This window comes from Lissotriton vulgaris, chromosome 11 (genome assembly GCF_964263255.1).
Source record: "Lissotriton vulgaris chromosome 11, aLisVul1.2, whole genome shotgun sequence".
NCBI classification, from domain to species: Eukaryota; Metazoa; Chordata; class Amphibia; order Caudata; family Salamandridae; genus Lissotriton; species Lissotriton vulgaris.
Window position 1 is genome coordinate 128,701,061 of NC_141699.1, and position 17,192 is coordinate 128,718,252.

Below are 17,192 nucleotides of genomic sequence, written 5' to 3' on the forward strand. Positions count from 1 at the left end.
TAGACCCTTGCTGAAAACGAGAAGGGTTTGGAATGGTCCGGTATAGGCAGGGCCACTGAAATTATGGGGCAGGAGATGAGCCCAATTATGCTTTAGGGTAAATTATGTAGCAAGAAAAGGCAAATTATGCGGGACATTTTGTAATAGTATTACTTCATTGTGTCATCATTTTTCAAGTTGGTAACACTAACTGGGCGTTGGTTGCACCTCACTAGCACCAGTTTAACACCCAAACATAGTAATAAGCAACAGCAAGGTGACCATTCCAGCTTTGCAAAGAGCCTTACACTGCATAGAAACACGTTGCTGCATTTTTAGTAATATTTGAACCGTTTGAGCTAGAAACATGTTTTTGTTGTTAAAACGGCAGTTTATGGATTATGTTGCAAATGCAGCAAATCTATATTCATGCAAACATTGCAGCGGCCGCACATTCGCATTCCAGTGGTTCTGCATATAGGATTAGGGTGAGTTGAACAGCGGAGGACAGTGGAGTGGTAACCCTGGGGTCCATGAGGCGTGCGGGCTTTACTGGGTCCATATACTCTTTAGCTACCCAATCCTACCTCCTTCCCACAAAGTATTGAAAACGGGCACATATTTTATGCGTTTAATATAGCGTGGACAGTACCCAGATGTGCTATAACAGTTTACGGTAGACATATGTTGTTCAATGGGTAGTTACAGAGGTTTCAAAATTACCAGATATTGCCAAAAATAGTTGGCTACAGTCAAGAATTACAAAATGGTATATCATTATAGAAAAATTGTACAATAAGTATGTACATCAGTAAAAAGGTTGTAAGCGCCTGATAAAAAAGAGGTACTGTAGTTCTGTGCCGAGAGGTGATCTAGGATCAATCAATCAAGCATTTGTGGAGCACACTAATCACCAGTGAGGGTCTCAAGGCGCTGTGGGGGTGGAGGGCTGTAGCTACCGCTCGAACAGCCAGGTCTTGCAACGTCTCCTGAAGGTCAGCAGGGACTGGGTCTGTCGCAGGTGGGTGTGGGGGGTGTTCCATGTCTTGACGGCGAAGTAGGAAAATGATCCGCCGCTGGTGGTCGTCCAGTGGATGCGTGGAACGGTGGCGAGGACGAGGTCAGCAGAGCGAAGCTGGCGGTTCGGGGTGTAGAAGGTGAGTCGTTTGTTGAGGTATGCTGGCCCGGTGTTGTGGAGTGCTTTGTCAGCGTGGGTGAGGAGCTTGAAAGTGATCCTCTTGTTGACTGGGAGCCAGTGCAGGTCTCTCAGGTGAGCTGTGATGTGGGTGTGGCGGAGGATGTCAAGGATGAGGCATGTGGAGGCGTTCTGTATGTGTTGTAGTCTTTTCTGGAGTTTGCCCGTTGTTCCTGCATAGAGGGCATTGCCGTAGTCCAGTCTGCTGCTGACGAGGGCCTGGGTGACCGTCCTTCTGGTTCCTGTGGGGATCCAACTGTAGATCTTGCGAAGCATGCAGAGGGTGTTGAAGCAGAAGGAGGAGGCGGCGTTTATTTGTAGGGTCATTGAGAGTGATGAGTCCAGATGGAGCCCAGGTTGCGTGCGTGGTCGGTGGGTGTCATTGCGTCGGGCCACCAAGAGTCGTCCTAGGCGCAGGGGGTGGAACCGAGGATGAGGACCTCTATCTTGTCTGAGTTTAGCTTCAGGTGACTGTTGTTCATCCATTCGGCGAATGCCTTCATTACTTCGTGGAGGTTGGTATTGGCGGTGGTGGGGTCCTTGGTGAGTGAGAGGATCAGCTGGGTGTCATCGGCATAAAAGATGATGTTGAGGTTGTGCGATCGCACAATGTTGGGGAGCGGTGCCATGTAGACGTTGAAAAGCGTTGGGCTGAGTTATGATCCTTGGGGTACGCCCCGGTGATCTTGTTGGCTTCAGATCAGAATGGTGGTGCGGACCCTCTGGGTTTTGTCGGTGAGGGAGGAGGTGATCCAGTCCCGGGCTTTGTCGTGGATCCCTGCGTCGTGGAGGCGTGTACGTAGGGTGTGGTAGCAGACGGTGTCGAAGGCGGCCGAGAGGTCCAGGAGGATGAGTGCCGTGGTTGTTGTCCAGCAGGGTCCTGATGTCGTCAGTGGCAGCGATTAGGGCGGTTTCGGTGCTGTGGTTGCTGCGAAATCCAGATTGGGACTGGTCCAAGATGTTGTTCTCCTTGAAGAAGTGGGTCAGTTGCCTGTTGACAATCTTCTCGATGACTTTCGCTGGGAACGGGAGCAGGGAGATGGGCCGGAAGTTCTTGAAGTCCCTTGGGTCCGCTGTGGGTTTCTTAAGTAGGGCGCTGATCTCGGCGTGCTTCCAGCTTTCCGGGAAGGTGGCGGTCTCGAAGGAGCTGTTGATGATCTTCCGGAGTTGGGGTGCAATGATGCGGTTTGCTTTGTTGAAGATATGGTGAGGGTAGGATGGTGTGCCGGAGTGGATGGTGTTCATGTGTCCATGTTTTTGATGGTGTCGCTGACGTGAGTCCAGGAGAGCAGGAGGTTGGTGAGGCTGGGGGGTGGTGAGTCTGCGGTGTCGGCAGCTGTCGGGAGGGTCTAGTGTTGAAGCTGTTGTGGATGTCTGCGATCACATGCTGAACACGAATGTCAAATAGTGTGCGATAATCCCACAATTGTATGAGCGAACAAAAGACTCTTAATATATTTATAAAGGTTTATAAAGAGCTGACATGTCGTCTTCTGGCAGCCTGTAAGTGGTGGAATCTAGCAGTTTTTGTACTTTGGCTAAAGGTTGCAAGTGGGTGTAATCTCAGTCCAGCTATCAGCCAATACCATGAATCTTCAGTTTCAGTGATGCCCAGTAGAGGCAAGTAGTAAGATGATGGAGTGATATACAACAGCAGGCAGTTAAGAGCACTGCCTGAAGCTAAGGGCAGGATCCTCACTGTGTGTGTGTGGTGATGCAGTCACTCCTTGGACCCTACCTACCTAGCAGATGGAGGAAGCATTGCTCATGCTCATTTCACTGGCATCCTCTCATGGCAGCTTCTGTTAGAGGTCAGTGGTTCACTCGAACCCTTTAACAATTAATTCCATTGGGCTTCGGACTCGTTATTGTTTCTAGCATCAGCTTTTGCTTTGCTCAATTGCAATTGAGGCTGAGTGAGGGCTCATTCCACTTAAAGCTTGGCACACAATAACCAAAGTGTAAATGCATCACATAATGTGTTGAGAAATTGTGTTGCGCGTGTATGTCAAATCTGAATGTCCACACAATTTATTTTAACTATGGTCTTGTGCAGATAAAATACATGCATGCAGGCATTCCAAGTGCAGACATTCTCTTTTCACCTATTGCAAAGTAGATCAAGTTCATCTCACACTTGAATGATGGACCGGTGATGACACTTTATCTGTGCAGCAGTGTCTGTCCAATCCCAGAGTGCTTGAATATCCAAATTCAAGTCCTCCCCTGTGTCTTGTGTTCACGTCAGTAAATCCCAGTGCTAAGCTTTCTCTATATATGGCTGGTAGGAGTCTTAGACTGCAACGGTCTGTTAAATACACCAAATATTTATGAATCGCCCACGTCAACGTGATGCACTTTTGACTGAGATTTTACTAAATCGCCTTTAAACCACTATCGTTTTCAAAATCTATAAATTCCTCGCACCTCACATTGGTTAGCACCATAAGCCGCTGATTTCTGCAAAGTTGGCAGATCTTAGAAACCCTCGGTTTCTGTCAGTTTCTAGGTCTGGCATTAGCCAAACACTTTGGCTTTATTGACATTATGCATATCATTTTTACAAGGGGCTTTTACCCAGCCCTCTTCTTCCTTTAGTCTGTTGTTTTGTCGTTCTTGTTTTTCGTCTTCCTACTGGTTTATCACATGGGTTAGAGTGTCAGCCAACTTCAGACATTGATTAACTTAATTGTGAGTGATGGTATTCTGCTCTTTCACAGGGTGCACAGCTGCCCACAAAGTAGTTCTCTTCAGTGCCGGGGGCCTACTATGACAATATATATATATTTGTATGGCCCTGGATGCTTCCCCACCACAAAGATTTTACAGAAACCATGACAAAGCCAAAGCAAGAATAAACAAAGCCAAAAGGCTAACAGCCTACGCCATAACTGTCGGCTTTGCTAATGCTTGTGACGTATAGGCCATGTATTAAAAGTGCACGTGCCTAATAACCGCTTTGGCTCACAAAATGTGCACACAGACCTCTGAGGTAATATGATGGGGCAGACTTGTGACTCCAGGTGTCCATCCTGCTGCATAAGAAGTATTTTCAACCATCCCTTGTTGATGGTATGCAAGTACAGTTTAAAAAATACGGAGGATATCTGGTGGAGCATGAACTATACTTAAGTTAGCCCTTCAAAAAGGGATTTGCATTGGTTCTCTTGAGTTAGGGTGCCACAAGATGCCACAGAAACAGGTTTTGAATTTACAGAATAATGTTATGTGGTAGAAATGATTATTCACGTTTCCAGCGTGTGTTGTAGATCACATGCTGTGCATACTTTCCACTTTTGGTGGTTGGTGTTGGAACATTTTCCTTTTCTCACAATCGATGTGCCACAGAATGGCGTAGCTGTGCATATTTTTGGTCTCTTCCAGTGATACTTGTGCTCAGCCTTGATTACCCAACTGGGTAGGCTATTATAGTGGCAACACCAAAGTGAACTGCATCCAGCATTGGTGCTAGCAGCCCCCCCTTAAGTTTAGCCCAGAGCTCTGTTGAAGAGGGAAGAGTTAAGAGAGGAAGTGCACCAATGGCTCCTTAGGTGGACAGATGGAACCTGGGCTTTGATGAATGTGTTGCTAGGCACACTAGAGGTGTTGGATGATAGAGGTAAGAATTATTCTTAACTGCATGCACAGATAAGTACCTTAGAGAAAACAGTAGGGTTACCTTGACCTTCCTAACGAAGGCCCCTGGCGTTTTGTGTTTGGAAGGGATCTTATTACGTCCTAAACATGTTGACATGTTGTAAAATAGAGAGGATGCCTGAGACATAAGCTCGAGGTGGCATCCCGCTTTTGTATTTTTGACGCAGCCTTGTGTACCCTCTAAATTAAGAAATACCTGGGCTTACACAGAGGTTATTTTAAACTATTATCTGGACCCCTTATATGAGTTACAATTTATTCTGTTCTCCCTCCCCACCGGTTGAGACCATCATGTTAGTATTATCTTAACATGATGGGGCGGACTGGCTGATAAGGAAGCATGCCACAAACACGTGGGTGAGGCCTTTCCGTTCAAATCTCTTTTGCGTTATTGCTTTCTTTAGGAATCGGCCCTGTGGTCCAGTGTGACAGTGGATTTAAATGAGTTACCATATTTATTTTTGGTTTCTAGAGGCAAGATGTTGCCACGTAAACAGCAGAGCCGGTGGTAAAACTTTTGATGTTCTAAGCAAAGTGACATTTGCCATCATGCTCCCCTGGTGATCCATATCTGATGTTTCTAAGGGTTCTCTGCACCAGTATCTGGCAGTGAGGAGTGTCTGTTGAGAAATATTTAGTTTTAGCACTACCCTGGTAAACAGTTGGCTGCCCCATGCCCTGCAATCCAATCTAAGCCCGTGCCTAACTCCTAGACTATGAAAGAGTTGTAAGATGCACTCCAACATATTGCGCTGCAATTAAACTAAACGCAAAGGGACCACGTTTTTGATCCCATACGGGCAGCACAGGTTGTGCTGCCCTGCCCGTATGGGATCAAAAACTTGGTCCCTTTGCGTTTAACTCCTAGAATAGTCATCAATCGAGGAAGCCATTTTGGAGACCAATTTGGAAGTTGGTTTCTGGGAATAATGAATGAATGAAAAGATATTTGTAGAATGCAACTGCTGCTTCAGAAGGAGCATCCTGTCGCTTGCATAGGTCAAGTAGGATCGAAAGTTATAGATAACCAAACGGCACTGTTTTCAACTGTGCCGTGAAGAGGGTTTGCTGGAGATTGCATGAACGGAGGGTGAAAGAGCATTCCAGAATCCGGGAGCCAGAACAGAAAAGGACTTGCTTTGCAGAATCTAACAATGCACAATAGGTTGTGGTTGATAGAACAGAGTGCCCTAGCAGGAGAGTAGTGTTTAAACTTGTCTTGGATGTAGCTGGGACCACTCTCATAAAGTGGTCTGTGAGTGATCATGAGCATTTTGAATGTTATCCTAGAATTGATTGGAAGCTAGTGTAGTTCTTTGAGCACTTTTCTATTAGACTGACATTTGGAGATATTCAAAATGAGCCTAGCTGTGGCGTGTTGTACATGCTGCAATCGTGACAGCAGATTCTGGGGGCTACCTAAATACAGTATGTTGGCCTAAACCAACCTAGAGTTGATTAGCACATGTATACTCCCTTTGTGAGTGTCTAGGGGAAGACATTTTAAAAGCTTTCCCAGGGATTTTAACAAACCGAAGCAGGTAGCAATGGTGAACTTGAAGTGCAGTTTGAAGGAAAGTGCAGTGCCCATCAAGACTCCCAGATTCCTGACAACTGTGGAAAGGGCAGAGGAGGGCCCCGGTCGGATGGCTAAAGACGCAGTGCGTTGAGAGGGGCAGCAGAGCCAAACATCAACATTTCGGTTTTGTTGCCGTTGAGTTGTATACCGCTTTTGTGTGTCCATTGAGCAATGGACGCAAGACAGTGCTGAAAGTCCCCAATTACAATGTCATTAAGCTGATGGAAGGTTAGCATTTGTTAGCTGAGTAACATTTACTTAAGAGTTGATGTTCGTAACCCAACTTTGTGCAGCAAAGGCTAAAGGGACCAAATAGATGTAAAAAGGGGTTGGGCTCAATGATGAACTCTGAGGAACACCACAGCCTATGGCTATATACTGGGAGGTAAAGGGAGAAAGAAAGACCACCTTTTGTCTGTCTGCTAGAAAGGAGCAAAGCCATTCCAGAGCGCAGCCCTTACCTCCCGCATGCTCCACCTTTTGTAGAAGGATCCTGTGCAACCCAGTATCCAAGGCGGCTGAGAGATCTACAAGATGACCACCGCCTTCTGACCCAAGTCGAGGTTGCCCCTGATGTATTCTGTGACTTCAAGTAGAGCTATTTCTGTGCTGAAACCAGCACGGAAGCCTGACTGAGTGCCATGTAGAATCTTGTTCTGTTCCACATGGCTGGTAATTGGACGGTTCACCGGGGACTCTAGCATCTCGCCAAGGTGTGGAAAGAGCGAGATGGGCCTATAATTGCTTAATGTGCGTGGGTCGGTGTTTGCTTTTTTTAACAGAGAGATCACCTGTGCCTTTTTCCAGCTTAGTGGCACCTTGCCACTTCTAAGGATAGGTTAAAAAGGGCTTTGATTTGTGGATTAATGGCAGGCGCCACCTTGGTAAGTTTAGAGGGGGAACAGGGATCAAGAGGTGAGCCAGATTTGATTTTATGAATAGTTTTCTCCATATGGGCTAGTTAAATTGGATCGCACGACTCAAGCCGTGCTACACTCATGGCTGAAGAGGCGATGGAAGTTGATTCAGGATGGGGGGATCTGACAGTTTGTTCAAATTGAAGTGGATTGTTTTCCACTGTCGTGTGGAAATGGGATGGAGGAACACTTTGTTTGCAGGCCTCTGGCTGTAAAAAACGTTTGATGATTTGGAAAATCATTCTGGGGTCATTATAGGTGGCTACAATTTGCACAAAAAAACAATTTTTGCTTTTATAATATTTCTCTAGAACAGTTTCAGGGCAGCGCTATAATCCCACTTGTCCTCCGTGTCGTAGTTCATAGTTCCTACATCCGTCTGGATCCTAGCTGGTGTCCCATTCCAAATAGCATTCTCTCATCAGCATCAGTTACTTAAACACCAAACCTTACAGGTGAGACCGGTGTCCGAGTCCTTCACTCTGCTCCTGGTGGTTTGTGGTTCTTTTGTAACATCTTTGGAAACTTGCAGATTTCATTGAATTGTGAAGTTATTAATGAGATTATCCAATTTAGGCAATGATCAAACGTCTTTGAAGGCGCTGTCTCTTTTGTCGTGTTGTGACGATTCACACGTTACATGGAAATGGAAATAGTTCCTCGTAGGATATCAGTGAAGAAATGGCGAGATGGAAAGTGTATTTTCTAAGAGTATCATTTAGTGGGCATTACATTCCCAAAAATATTTTGAACCCATGGTTTAAACGGAGGTAGGATTTCCATATGTCGTTGATTCAGAGCTTCTTGAAGAGCAGGCTGGCAGATCATTGACCTGTATCTGATGGTGCAACCCAAGCTATGAGTGTATTCATTTACTGAAAAGATGTCATAACAGGGTGTCCCCTGGTCAAAACAGGAAGATCTACCTGAAATAATGGGAGGGCTAGCAGCCCTGCTACCCCGACCCTGCCAGATGATTTTAACCTTTACTGCCTCTGGTGCCTCAAAAGTAGCTATTTGAAGGCTTGTATCACATAGTTCCATTTTAATTTTCACCATATTCAATCTCGACTGAATAGCTGGGGCATAGTTCACCAGTAATATGGAAGTGACACAGCTGGGTTTGAAGATATTCGCTGCATCTGCTATACTCAATTTCTCGCTGGCTTTAGGAAGAATGCAGTGATGGATGGCTGATCTCTACCTCAGAATCAATTCCTAACACATTTTTCCTCATTCTCTCTGCAGTCACTGTCGTTTTTCGACAGTGCTTGTTGGCTTTCCCTCTGTGCTTTTGACATTGTTTTAGCTACAGTTGGTGGTGCTAAATCCATAGGATTTATGCTCAGTTTCCTCTCCTGCCAAAAAAAAGCATCAGTAGCCTTTTACCTCAGCCGATTTCAAATTTGGGCAGGATTTGGGAATGGACTACGTACTCCCCATACTTTTCGGGCTTAGTACCCCTCACAGTGACCATCCACGCACATACCTGCCTGTCCTCAGCATAGGGTCATTTATTAACATCCTGTGGGTACTGGTGCCCTCTTTGCTCAATGGCAAGACACAATGGTTTGTAGCCCTGACAGCACCATACTAGTGTCACAAATATTTCAGGTTAGAACCCAGACATGAACCAGGTAGTGGATGTAAATGAGATGCTACCTTCTTGCACTTCTACAAAAAAATATATATATATCTCCCACTCAAACTCTGTTTAGTTTTTAGTTGGAAAGTAGCATCTTAGGTGAGAAATATATGGACATGCTGTGTTCTACTTGGGAGGTTGGCTTTCTGTATAGTTGGTTAGGCCACTATGTGTACTATTTATTGAGTCAATGATGCTGCTTCACTCTGTGTAGTATGTTCATACAGCCTACAATAGCATTCCTATATTGTTAGGCCATTCACATTTGTATAGCGTACTCACTGACATTGGCACGGCATTGCGGCGGTATTATGCACATTGTATTGTCTACCCGCTTGTCCTTACAGTACAGTTATATGGTGTACACTGGGGCCTGATTTGCACTTAACAAAACTGCAGTAAAGTATCTGGGTGTAAGTTCAACTTTTTACTTCAGGCCCCTATGTATTCTCTGCCCCCGCTTATCTCCGTTTGTGATCTGCTGTGGTGGTCCCCCCATACTATGTTTGTGACAAGTGAAACATAGGTGGTGATAGTGATTAGTGAAAGGTAAATCCCAGCACTGGTGAATCGTGTCTTATTACAGGAAGGGATTTGAAACCCTTATGTGAAACCAGATGGCCAAAGCTAGAAAGGGATACAAAATTAATATGTTGAAAGGAGGTTAGGCATGGGAGTCCAGGAAGCTCCTGAGTGCATGTCTTGTGGGAGAGGGGCTTACGCAGACTCCCAGCATGCGAACTATACCCCTCATTCAGTGTTAAATTCATCCAAATACATCATTTTGTAGAATTCACACCTCTTGCAACTCTCTTTGACAAATGGACTAGATGTAGATGGGTAGTATTTCTATAACCTCACTCTTGTATACAGTGATTACTTTATTTCAGAAAGCTAACCTCGGTATGATTACTAGGATCTAAGATACACTACAAAATTCTGTATTGCTGTTTGGTAGCTGATGCCATGTTACATTACGAAGACTGTGTTGTCCATTTCTTTTTAACATCATGATGAATATCATGGGGATCTCTTCTACATATGTGACATGCATTTGTTCTCGGATAGATTTCTTCTTTCCCATAAGTAGATTACAAATGTATTATCCTGCAGATGAATCTTTATTTCTGTGAGCCGCTCAGTTCTGGTGGACTCCATTTTGGCTCCGAAATACGTCCCCAAGTTTGTACGCAGGCTCAAGCAAAGTCCATGTCCTAGATTACGGAAGTAGTTCAATTCATGAAGCCCGCTACTGGGCAAGACGTCATCACCGGTCTACGTGCAACGTCTCAGGCTTGATATTCGTAAGACCCAATGATTGTACCAATGCCTAATTAATAAGTCACTGTTGTACATTAATAATCATGTGCCTGGTGCGTGCTGATGTTATCTCCTTTTCAGTTCGCTCTTCTTCTTCCTCCCTGGCCTTCCTTCGGTAATGGCCAGGAGCTTTTGATTGTGTTTGCCAGATGATGGTGTATGTTCTGAACATCTAAGTGTGGGACCCATCCTTGCCTCCAGCCCTAGGTATGATACTGAGCACTGTCTAAAAGTATGGCCCACGTTCAATTCCATGTCGGGTTTCCAAGGTTACGTGTTCTCTCTCGCATCAATGGGAGGTCCTTGTTCGCCAACAAGCAAACTTGTTTACCTTTTGATATTTGGTGACTCATGAGACCGGGTGACTGAGGGCATGGCCATGTTGTCCATCGTGACCTATCTTCAGGACATCAGCCTCCTCTTTTGATCTGTTTCGTCCTGGCCAGTGGAATGGGGCCAAGCGGCTTACAGGGGCCGGAAACATCGATGAGTCAATGTGATTAAAAGGGATACCTGTAAATCTGCACTCAGAGGCTGACCCTGTGTTTAGCAAAGCTGCGTGAAGCAGTAGCTCAAGAGATGATACCTTGTCAGGTTTCCATCCACTCTTGTTGAAACCCTCTTGCTTGACACCTAGTCCAGGATGCTAAAAAAACATGAGGGTTCTACTATCCTTCAGCCCAAGGAAAGACTTATCTGGTACTTTATGCTCTGGCTAACTTGTATTGCCAGAGTCTGATAATCGCACCGCCTAGTGGCAGGATGTGGTACTGCTCCTTTACGACAGGAAGCATTCCGTTCAGACTGGTCACCTTCCCTCTGTGCCTCAAATGTATGTGTTAACCACGATAACTGTGTTAGTTGCTTGCTGAGATGGGAAGGATATATATGTTGGTTGTGCCAGAAAGGACTGACTACAAGCACTTAAGCAACAAAGGTAATGTTTCCAAAATCTAGTGTCCCTCTCTGGCCCAGCATTCGGGGGCCGATTGCCAAGGGAACAACGTCTTGCGGCACTGTGATGGGCTCCATGGCCAAATAGAGTTTTTTTCTAGGGCCGAGTTCTGACAGTGCAGCTGACAGACTTACTTATTGCTTACAATGTACACAGAGTGGGCTTTAGGTTTGCTCCTTTCAATCATGCGTTCTCTACAACAAGCCTATTTCAACCATTGACTTTAGACTTTTTCAGTTATGTCTTGGCTCAATCCAGCGAAGTAGTCATCTCTCACCTAATGCAGTTGGCTGTTCGAATGTATACTTCCACCTTCACTGTGTGCTTGCATTCAACTGGATGAGGGACTACTTAACAACTGTGGCCCTCTATTTGCTCCTGTTGGCTCTACTGTGACTTGCTCTAACGTGCTTGCATTGTATCTTGTAGCACATTTAACCGAGGCCTAGTGGCTTTGGCAAACCTTCTTCAATACAAGTTTTCTAACAGACTTCTAGGGCAATGTGTTGCCAGTCAATTCGTACTTTGTCACACGTAGAAAGGCTGTGCGAAATTTGCATGATTTGCTTTTGCATAATGACACAAAATTACATGACGTGGTGTAACAGCGTAATTTTGGGTGACAAGTGTAAGGCAAGGTTGCACTGTAGTACTGTATATTTCACCGGGCCGAATACTGATGTAGTTGGAGGTTCTACTGTCCACACTGCCATGCTACTCTCTTGTCTTTTTCTCTGAGAAAGCCTTGTATTTTCCGAGGAGTTTGATGGAGTAGGGACAACTTTGGGCGACCGGTTGTCATTGTTGCATTATGACCGGTGTTAAATGGATAGCCTATGGCTGAGCTTAAGTTAGGGGGATTGTGTTTTTTTCTGTTAGTACAGATGCTCAAAGTTTTTCTTAGGAACCCACCACCTGGCGCTGACAACTGCTGAGTTTGCCGAATACCAACGTGCCAAGCCTTGATCCCACCTCATGCCTCTTTATTCCACCCTAGAAGCCTTGATTCTGCCTCTTTATTCCACCCTACAAGCCATATTTCCACCTCATGCCATTTGATTCCACTCTACAAGCCTTGATTCTGCCTCATTACGCTTTTTTCCACTCTTGCAAGCTTTGATTTCACCTCCTGCCTCTTTATTCCACCCTACGAGCCTTGATTCCACCTCGTGCATCTTTATTTCACCCTACAAGCCTTGTTTCCACCTGCTGCCGCTTTATTCTACTCTACAAGCCTGGATTCTGCCTCATGACACTTTTTTCCCACTCATGCAAGCTTTGATTTCACCTCCTGCCTCTTTATTCCGCCTACAAGCCTTGATTCCACCTTGTACACCTTTATTCCACTCTACAAGCCTTGATTCCACCTCCTGCCTCTTTATTCCACCCTACAAGTCTTGATTTCGCCTCATGCCTCTTTATTCCACCGTACGAGTCTTGATTCCGCCTCACGCCTCTTTATTGCACCCTGCAAGCCTTGATTCCACCTCATGTCTCTTGATTCCACCTCATGTCTCTTTATTCCACCTCATGTCTCTTTATTCCCCCTCATGTCTCTTGATTCCACCTCATGTCTCTTGATTCCACCTCATGTCTCTTTATTCCTCCTCATGTCTCTTAATTCCCCCTCATGTCTCTTGATTCCACCTCATGTCTCTTGATTCCACCTCATGTCTCTTTATTCCCCCTCTTGTCTCTTTATTCCACCCGACACTTCCTAGCTCTCTATCTCACTCGTGGAGGTTCTTTTTGTATTCTTCTTTTCCCTTGTCGCTGATTTTATCTGTACTTTACTTCTTTTTCGCCTCTCCCTTGTTGGGCCACATTGGGCTGATGAGAATCTGGTCCCCACGAGTGAGCGCCGCTGGCGACCGCCTGCAACTCTCAGCACAAATTAAGCACTGCCTGGGGGCTCGAGTGGAAGCAGTCTCGAACGATCTGGAAAGAGTGAGTTTGGAAATGCTGACCTTTGAACCCCCGGGCAGGATTTGTGTTTTGCCGCTGCTGTGGCTCAGACAATTGGCACCCAGCCTCTGTTTGATGACTGAGGGGTGGCTGTTGAGGGTGGCGGGCTTTGTTTGGGTCACCTGTTATTTTGATGAGGAGCCGTGCGTCATCGCACAGGTGTGCAAGATAATGCCAAGGTCGGCGATAAGGTTGCTCGGGACTATGCAGCGAGGGGGATGTGCAGCGTTGCGTGGGCGTGTTGAGGACGTTGGTTCATTCGTCTATTTTGTTTCCTGGGCTGAGGATGTCTGGGGCACAACAGAGCAGGAGTCTGGGACATGATGGAACCGATAAGGCGCACCTTCCGCTCGCGGTGTCGCGAGCCCACGGCCCTCTAGCCGCGCCTCCCCCAGCTGCGGAACCCCCCCCCCCACACACACACACACACACATGGAAATGCAGGCCTTTCTCAGTGCAAAGAAGGCAAAGGCTGTTTGACTTATGCTCGGTCTCCGGCTGAGATGCGCATGGTTGGCCGCTTTCTCGAATTTTTATTTATTTATTTTATGCGTTTTTATATAGCGCGGACTTTGCCCGAAGGCGCTAACAACAAAGCCGCGGAACGCAGTCCAGAGTGTTTACTGGTGGCCAGTGACCACTTTTTGTGCCCCCACCCCCCCCCAAGAAACCCACTCCCATGAGACTACGGATATCGTAGCTGCTCTCGCAGCGGTAATAAGTGACTTGCCATACATGTTAGAGAGGGGCTCGTCTCAGACCGAAACACTGCGGAGCACGTATGCGCAGTAAGGCCACGACATAATAGTTTTTGGCTTGAAACCACTGCTGGCTATTTGGCGCCATTTCTGTTTAACCCCAAGAACCCGGGCGACAGGGAGATGTGATCTTTCCTTTCTTGCCCCTGAAAGTATGTTTGTTTACATTTGTGTAAATCCGTCCCTAATACAGCTTGCCTCCTTGGTTAGATGTACACTGCGTCTTAGCGCTACCCTGGACCCTTGCTTTACATCTCTCACTCTTTCAATGAAATATTTTGTACTTTGCTGTGAAAGGAGAGCGCCTCAAGGTCATCACGACGCTTGTGTGCGCTATTGCCCAGCCATCTTCCCGGCAAGCTGAACTTTCCCTGCCAGAGTTCATGATGGTGGTAGGAGGTCTCTCAGCGGGTTTATAACTCTGTTGGAGATAGAAAGGTCCTCGCGAGTTTGAACCCTAGCAGGGCTGGCTGCGTGTCGTCCTCCCACCGTCAAGAAAATTACTATCATTGAGATGCGGGAATTGTGACAGTACTTAGCCGCAAGAGTGTGAGAGCAATACAACAATAGGCCTTTAATAATATCTATAACAACAACAAAACGGCCATGCTTGCGTCCTTAAAGTCTTAATTCATGCATTACACTTGCTCTGATCAGCACAGGGTTCTTTCGTCCCTTTCAGTTTTTTTTTTTAGTTCACCTGGCTGGTGTTGAATTATTCAGCAAGCGTGATTGAGAGCCAAGAAGGCTTTTCACGATGAGTAGATTTATGAAAGACCTCTTATACCGACGGGGGACATGCGGCCCTCAAGTTTGCTGAGGGTGATTTTGGAAGAGTTGCTACCTTTATGCTAAAAGAAAGCGGAAAGCACTTTGATGGACTTGTTACTTCTAAATGTGAATTTGGACCGGTCACTGAGTCCTGTTGTTTGCTCTTAGATGTTTGCATGGTTGGTGGTGGTGGCATATCTTGGTTGTAGCAGGGACGAGAGCTCCGTCACCTCCTAGTGGAGGATGCAAAGTGTTTAAAAAAAATCCAGGGCTTCTTGGGGAGCTAGTGAAGTTCTGTCAAAAGAGGTGTGGCTTGATGCCGGAGGTGAGAGTAGAAAATAGGATGGGTGGGATCTATGGAAGGAATTTAATAACCCCAATTGAGGTCTCTAGGGTAGAAGGGGTACTTTTCTGATGAGGTTTTAAATATGTAGACCGACTGTGAGAGCAAGTGCATCATACTAGGCTCTGGACATTAAACCTCGGACATCTGACCAGCGGAAGAGGTTGGAGAAAGGCTGAACGTTGTTTTTGAGCCAAAATCCTAATTGATTTTGTTGTTGCTGCCACATCTAGCCAACATTTCCCAATGTCAACGGAAGCTCTGCTGCTCCAGGGCAAGCATAGGACTGCACAAAGCTATTGCCCATGAAAAGGAAGTGTCTTGTATGGTGATGGGGTGGCGATTGATGCCGCCTCTTCTCGTATTTGCAATCATCCTAGTCTCACAGGTGCTCGTGCAGTTTAGCACCTTCTGATTTTCTTCCTCTTTTTTTAGTTGCCACTAAACAAAGGTGTCGCACACAAGAATGTGGTGGTAACACATTTCTTAATTTGATAGTCTTTGATGTGACGTGAAGTGTGGATTTAAGTCTGTGATGATTTGCAACCTATGACCTGTATTCACATCTAAAGTTGTTTGTTTTTTTGATGGGGATATTGGACATCTTCACACAGTTGTGTATCCCTTCTTGCATCCCGCTCAAGTGGGAGGTGCCCTGAGAGTGTTGTTGTGGTCTTAGTGTCTGCACTGCAACACATTGCATTTTTTTTGGTGTCCCGCAACCCAAAAAGCATTAATGATGAGTGTGTTTTGTATTTTTCTAGCTGCCGTTAACAACAGCTCGGATACTGAGAGCGTGCCCTCCCCGAGAACAGAAACCAAAGAGAGTGCAGTGAAGGAGCCAGCACTTGCACCCGCGTCTGGTGGTGAGAATGGTTCAGAGCCGGACATCAAGGCCGAAGAAGCTGCAGCTGATGATGCCCAAATGGCGGTCTGCAAGTCCTCGACTGAGGACCAAGCCCAAGCAGAGCTGGTAGATGTTACTAAAACCGAGGGCGACGCTGAAGCGCCCAAGGAAGAACTGGAGGAGGCGGACATTAAAAAAGAGGAGGCGGAAGACTGCAAAGAGAAACTAAAGTTGAGTCAAAGTCCAGCGGAAGCTGGCACAGAAACGGCGGAAGTAACCACAAAGACTGAAAAGAAGCACAGTAAGCATGCGGGGAAGCATGCTGACAGTGACTCTAGCGCCACCTGCAGTGCAGATGAAGCTGAAGAGCCGGACACGGTGGACAGAAACAGGTAGGAGACCTCACACCTGCCAAAAAATAATATCTTTCATTGTGTCAGTGTATATGGAGAAAGGGGAGCATACTATTGGGGTCGGGGATGGGGTGCAGAGGTGCAATGGTGAGTGGACCTTTCACCACTGCTGTGCCTGAATAGCTACAGCTAGCCTCCCACACTCATACAATCACTCATACAAATCACATATGCACACACACAATCACACAAATACGCATTCACACTCGGAAAGAACTCACCTGCGACCACCTCCCATGTTCTGGGAAGGTTTTGATTGGAGCTCCGCTGTTCAGAGTATATACACACCTGAGCGGGCACCCCTTTATGTGCAAGGCTTTCCAGATCACCATGTGATTGTGGCTCTTCTCTGTGTGATCTTGTGATGAGGCATGGAACAGTGTGTCACACAGCAGAACCATGTGTGCTGGCAGGCCTAAGACATTGATTGCATCACATTTTTAATTCGTCATGCAAAGCAGAACATATTTGGCTTTGGATGGGCGACTTGCAGATAATAATTCAATAGTGGGCTACGGATTTTGTTCTGTTTGAACCTGAGCCAGGCCGGAGGATTGAATTTAGTATCATATGGCTGATGTTTTGATCCCTCTGCCTTGAGATGTGCTTATAACTGCTTCTAGTCTCATTTGAGGCGGTGTTCATGTGTCAAAAACCTGCCAGTGACCTTAATACTCTCACTTGGGGGGTACACTGGCAGCAATTGGTCTGCATCTTGCAGAGTTTTTTTTGTGTGTGTGGCATTGGCTTTTTGTTTGGGCATGGTATGCGTATTAAGATGAGCGTCTGAACCCTTTAAGATGTATGCACATTTTTTCGCCTTCCCTTCCCAGCAGACTTTTCCCCGT

The 17,192-nt window shown here is 46.1% G+C and overlaps 1 protein-coding gene across 15 annotated transcripts in view; it reads left to right on the forward strand.

Moving 5' to 3' along the window:
* The window catches only part of NCOR2 (nuclear receptor corepressor 2), a 1,233,371-nt gene that overhangs the window by 1,020,036 nt on the left and 196,143 nt on the right, over positions 1 to 17,192 (forward strand). For all 15 annotated transcript variants that reach the window (XM_086942885.1, XM_086942883.1, XM_086942892.1 and 12 more), the window contains one exon: positions 15,849 to 16,323. In XM_086942885.1, the coding sequence (XP_086799011.1) occupies positions 15,849 to 16,323 (475 nt within the window). The remainder of the gene's footprint in view (positions 1 to 15,848; positions 16,324 to 17,192) is intronic.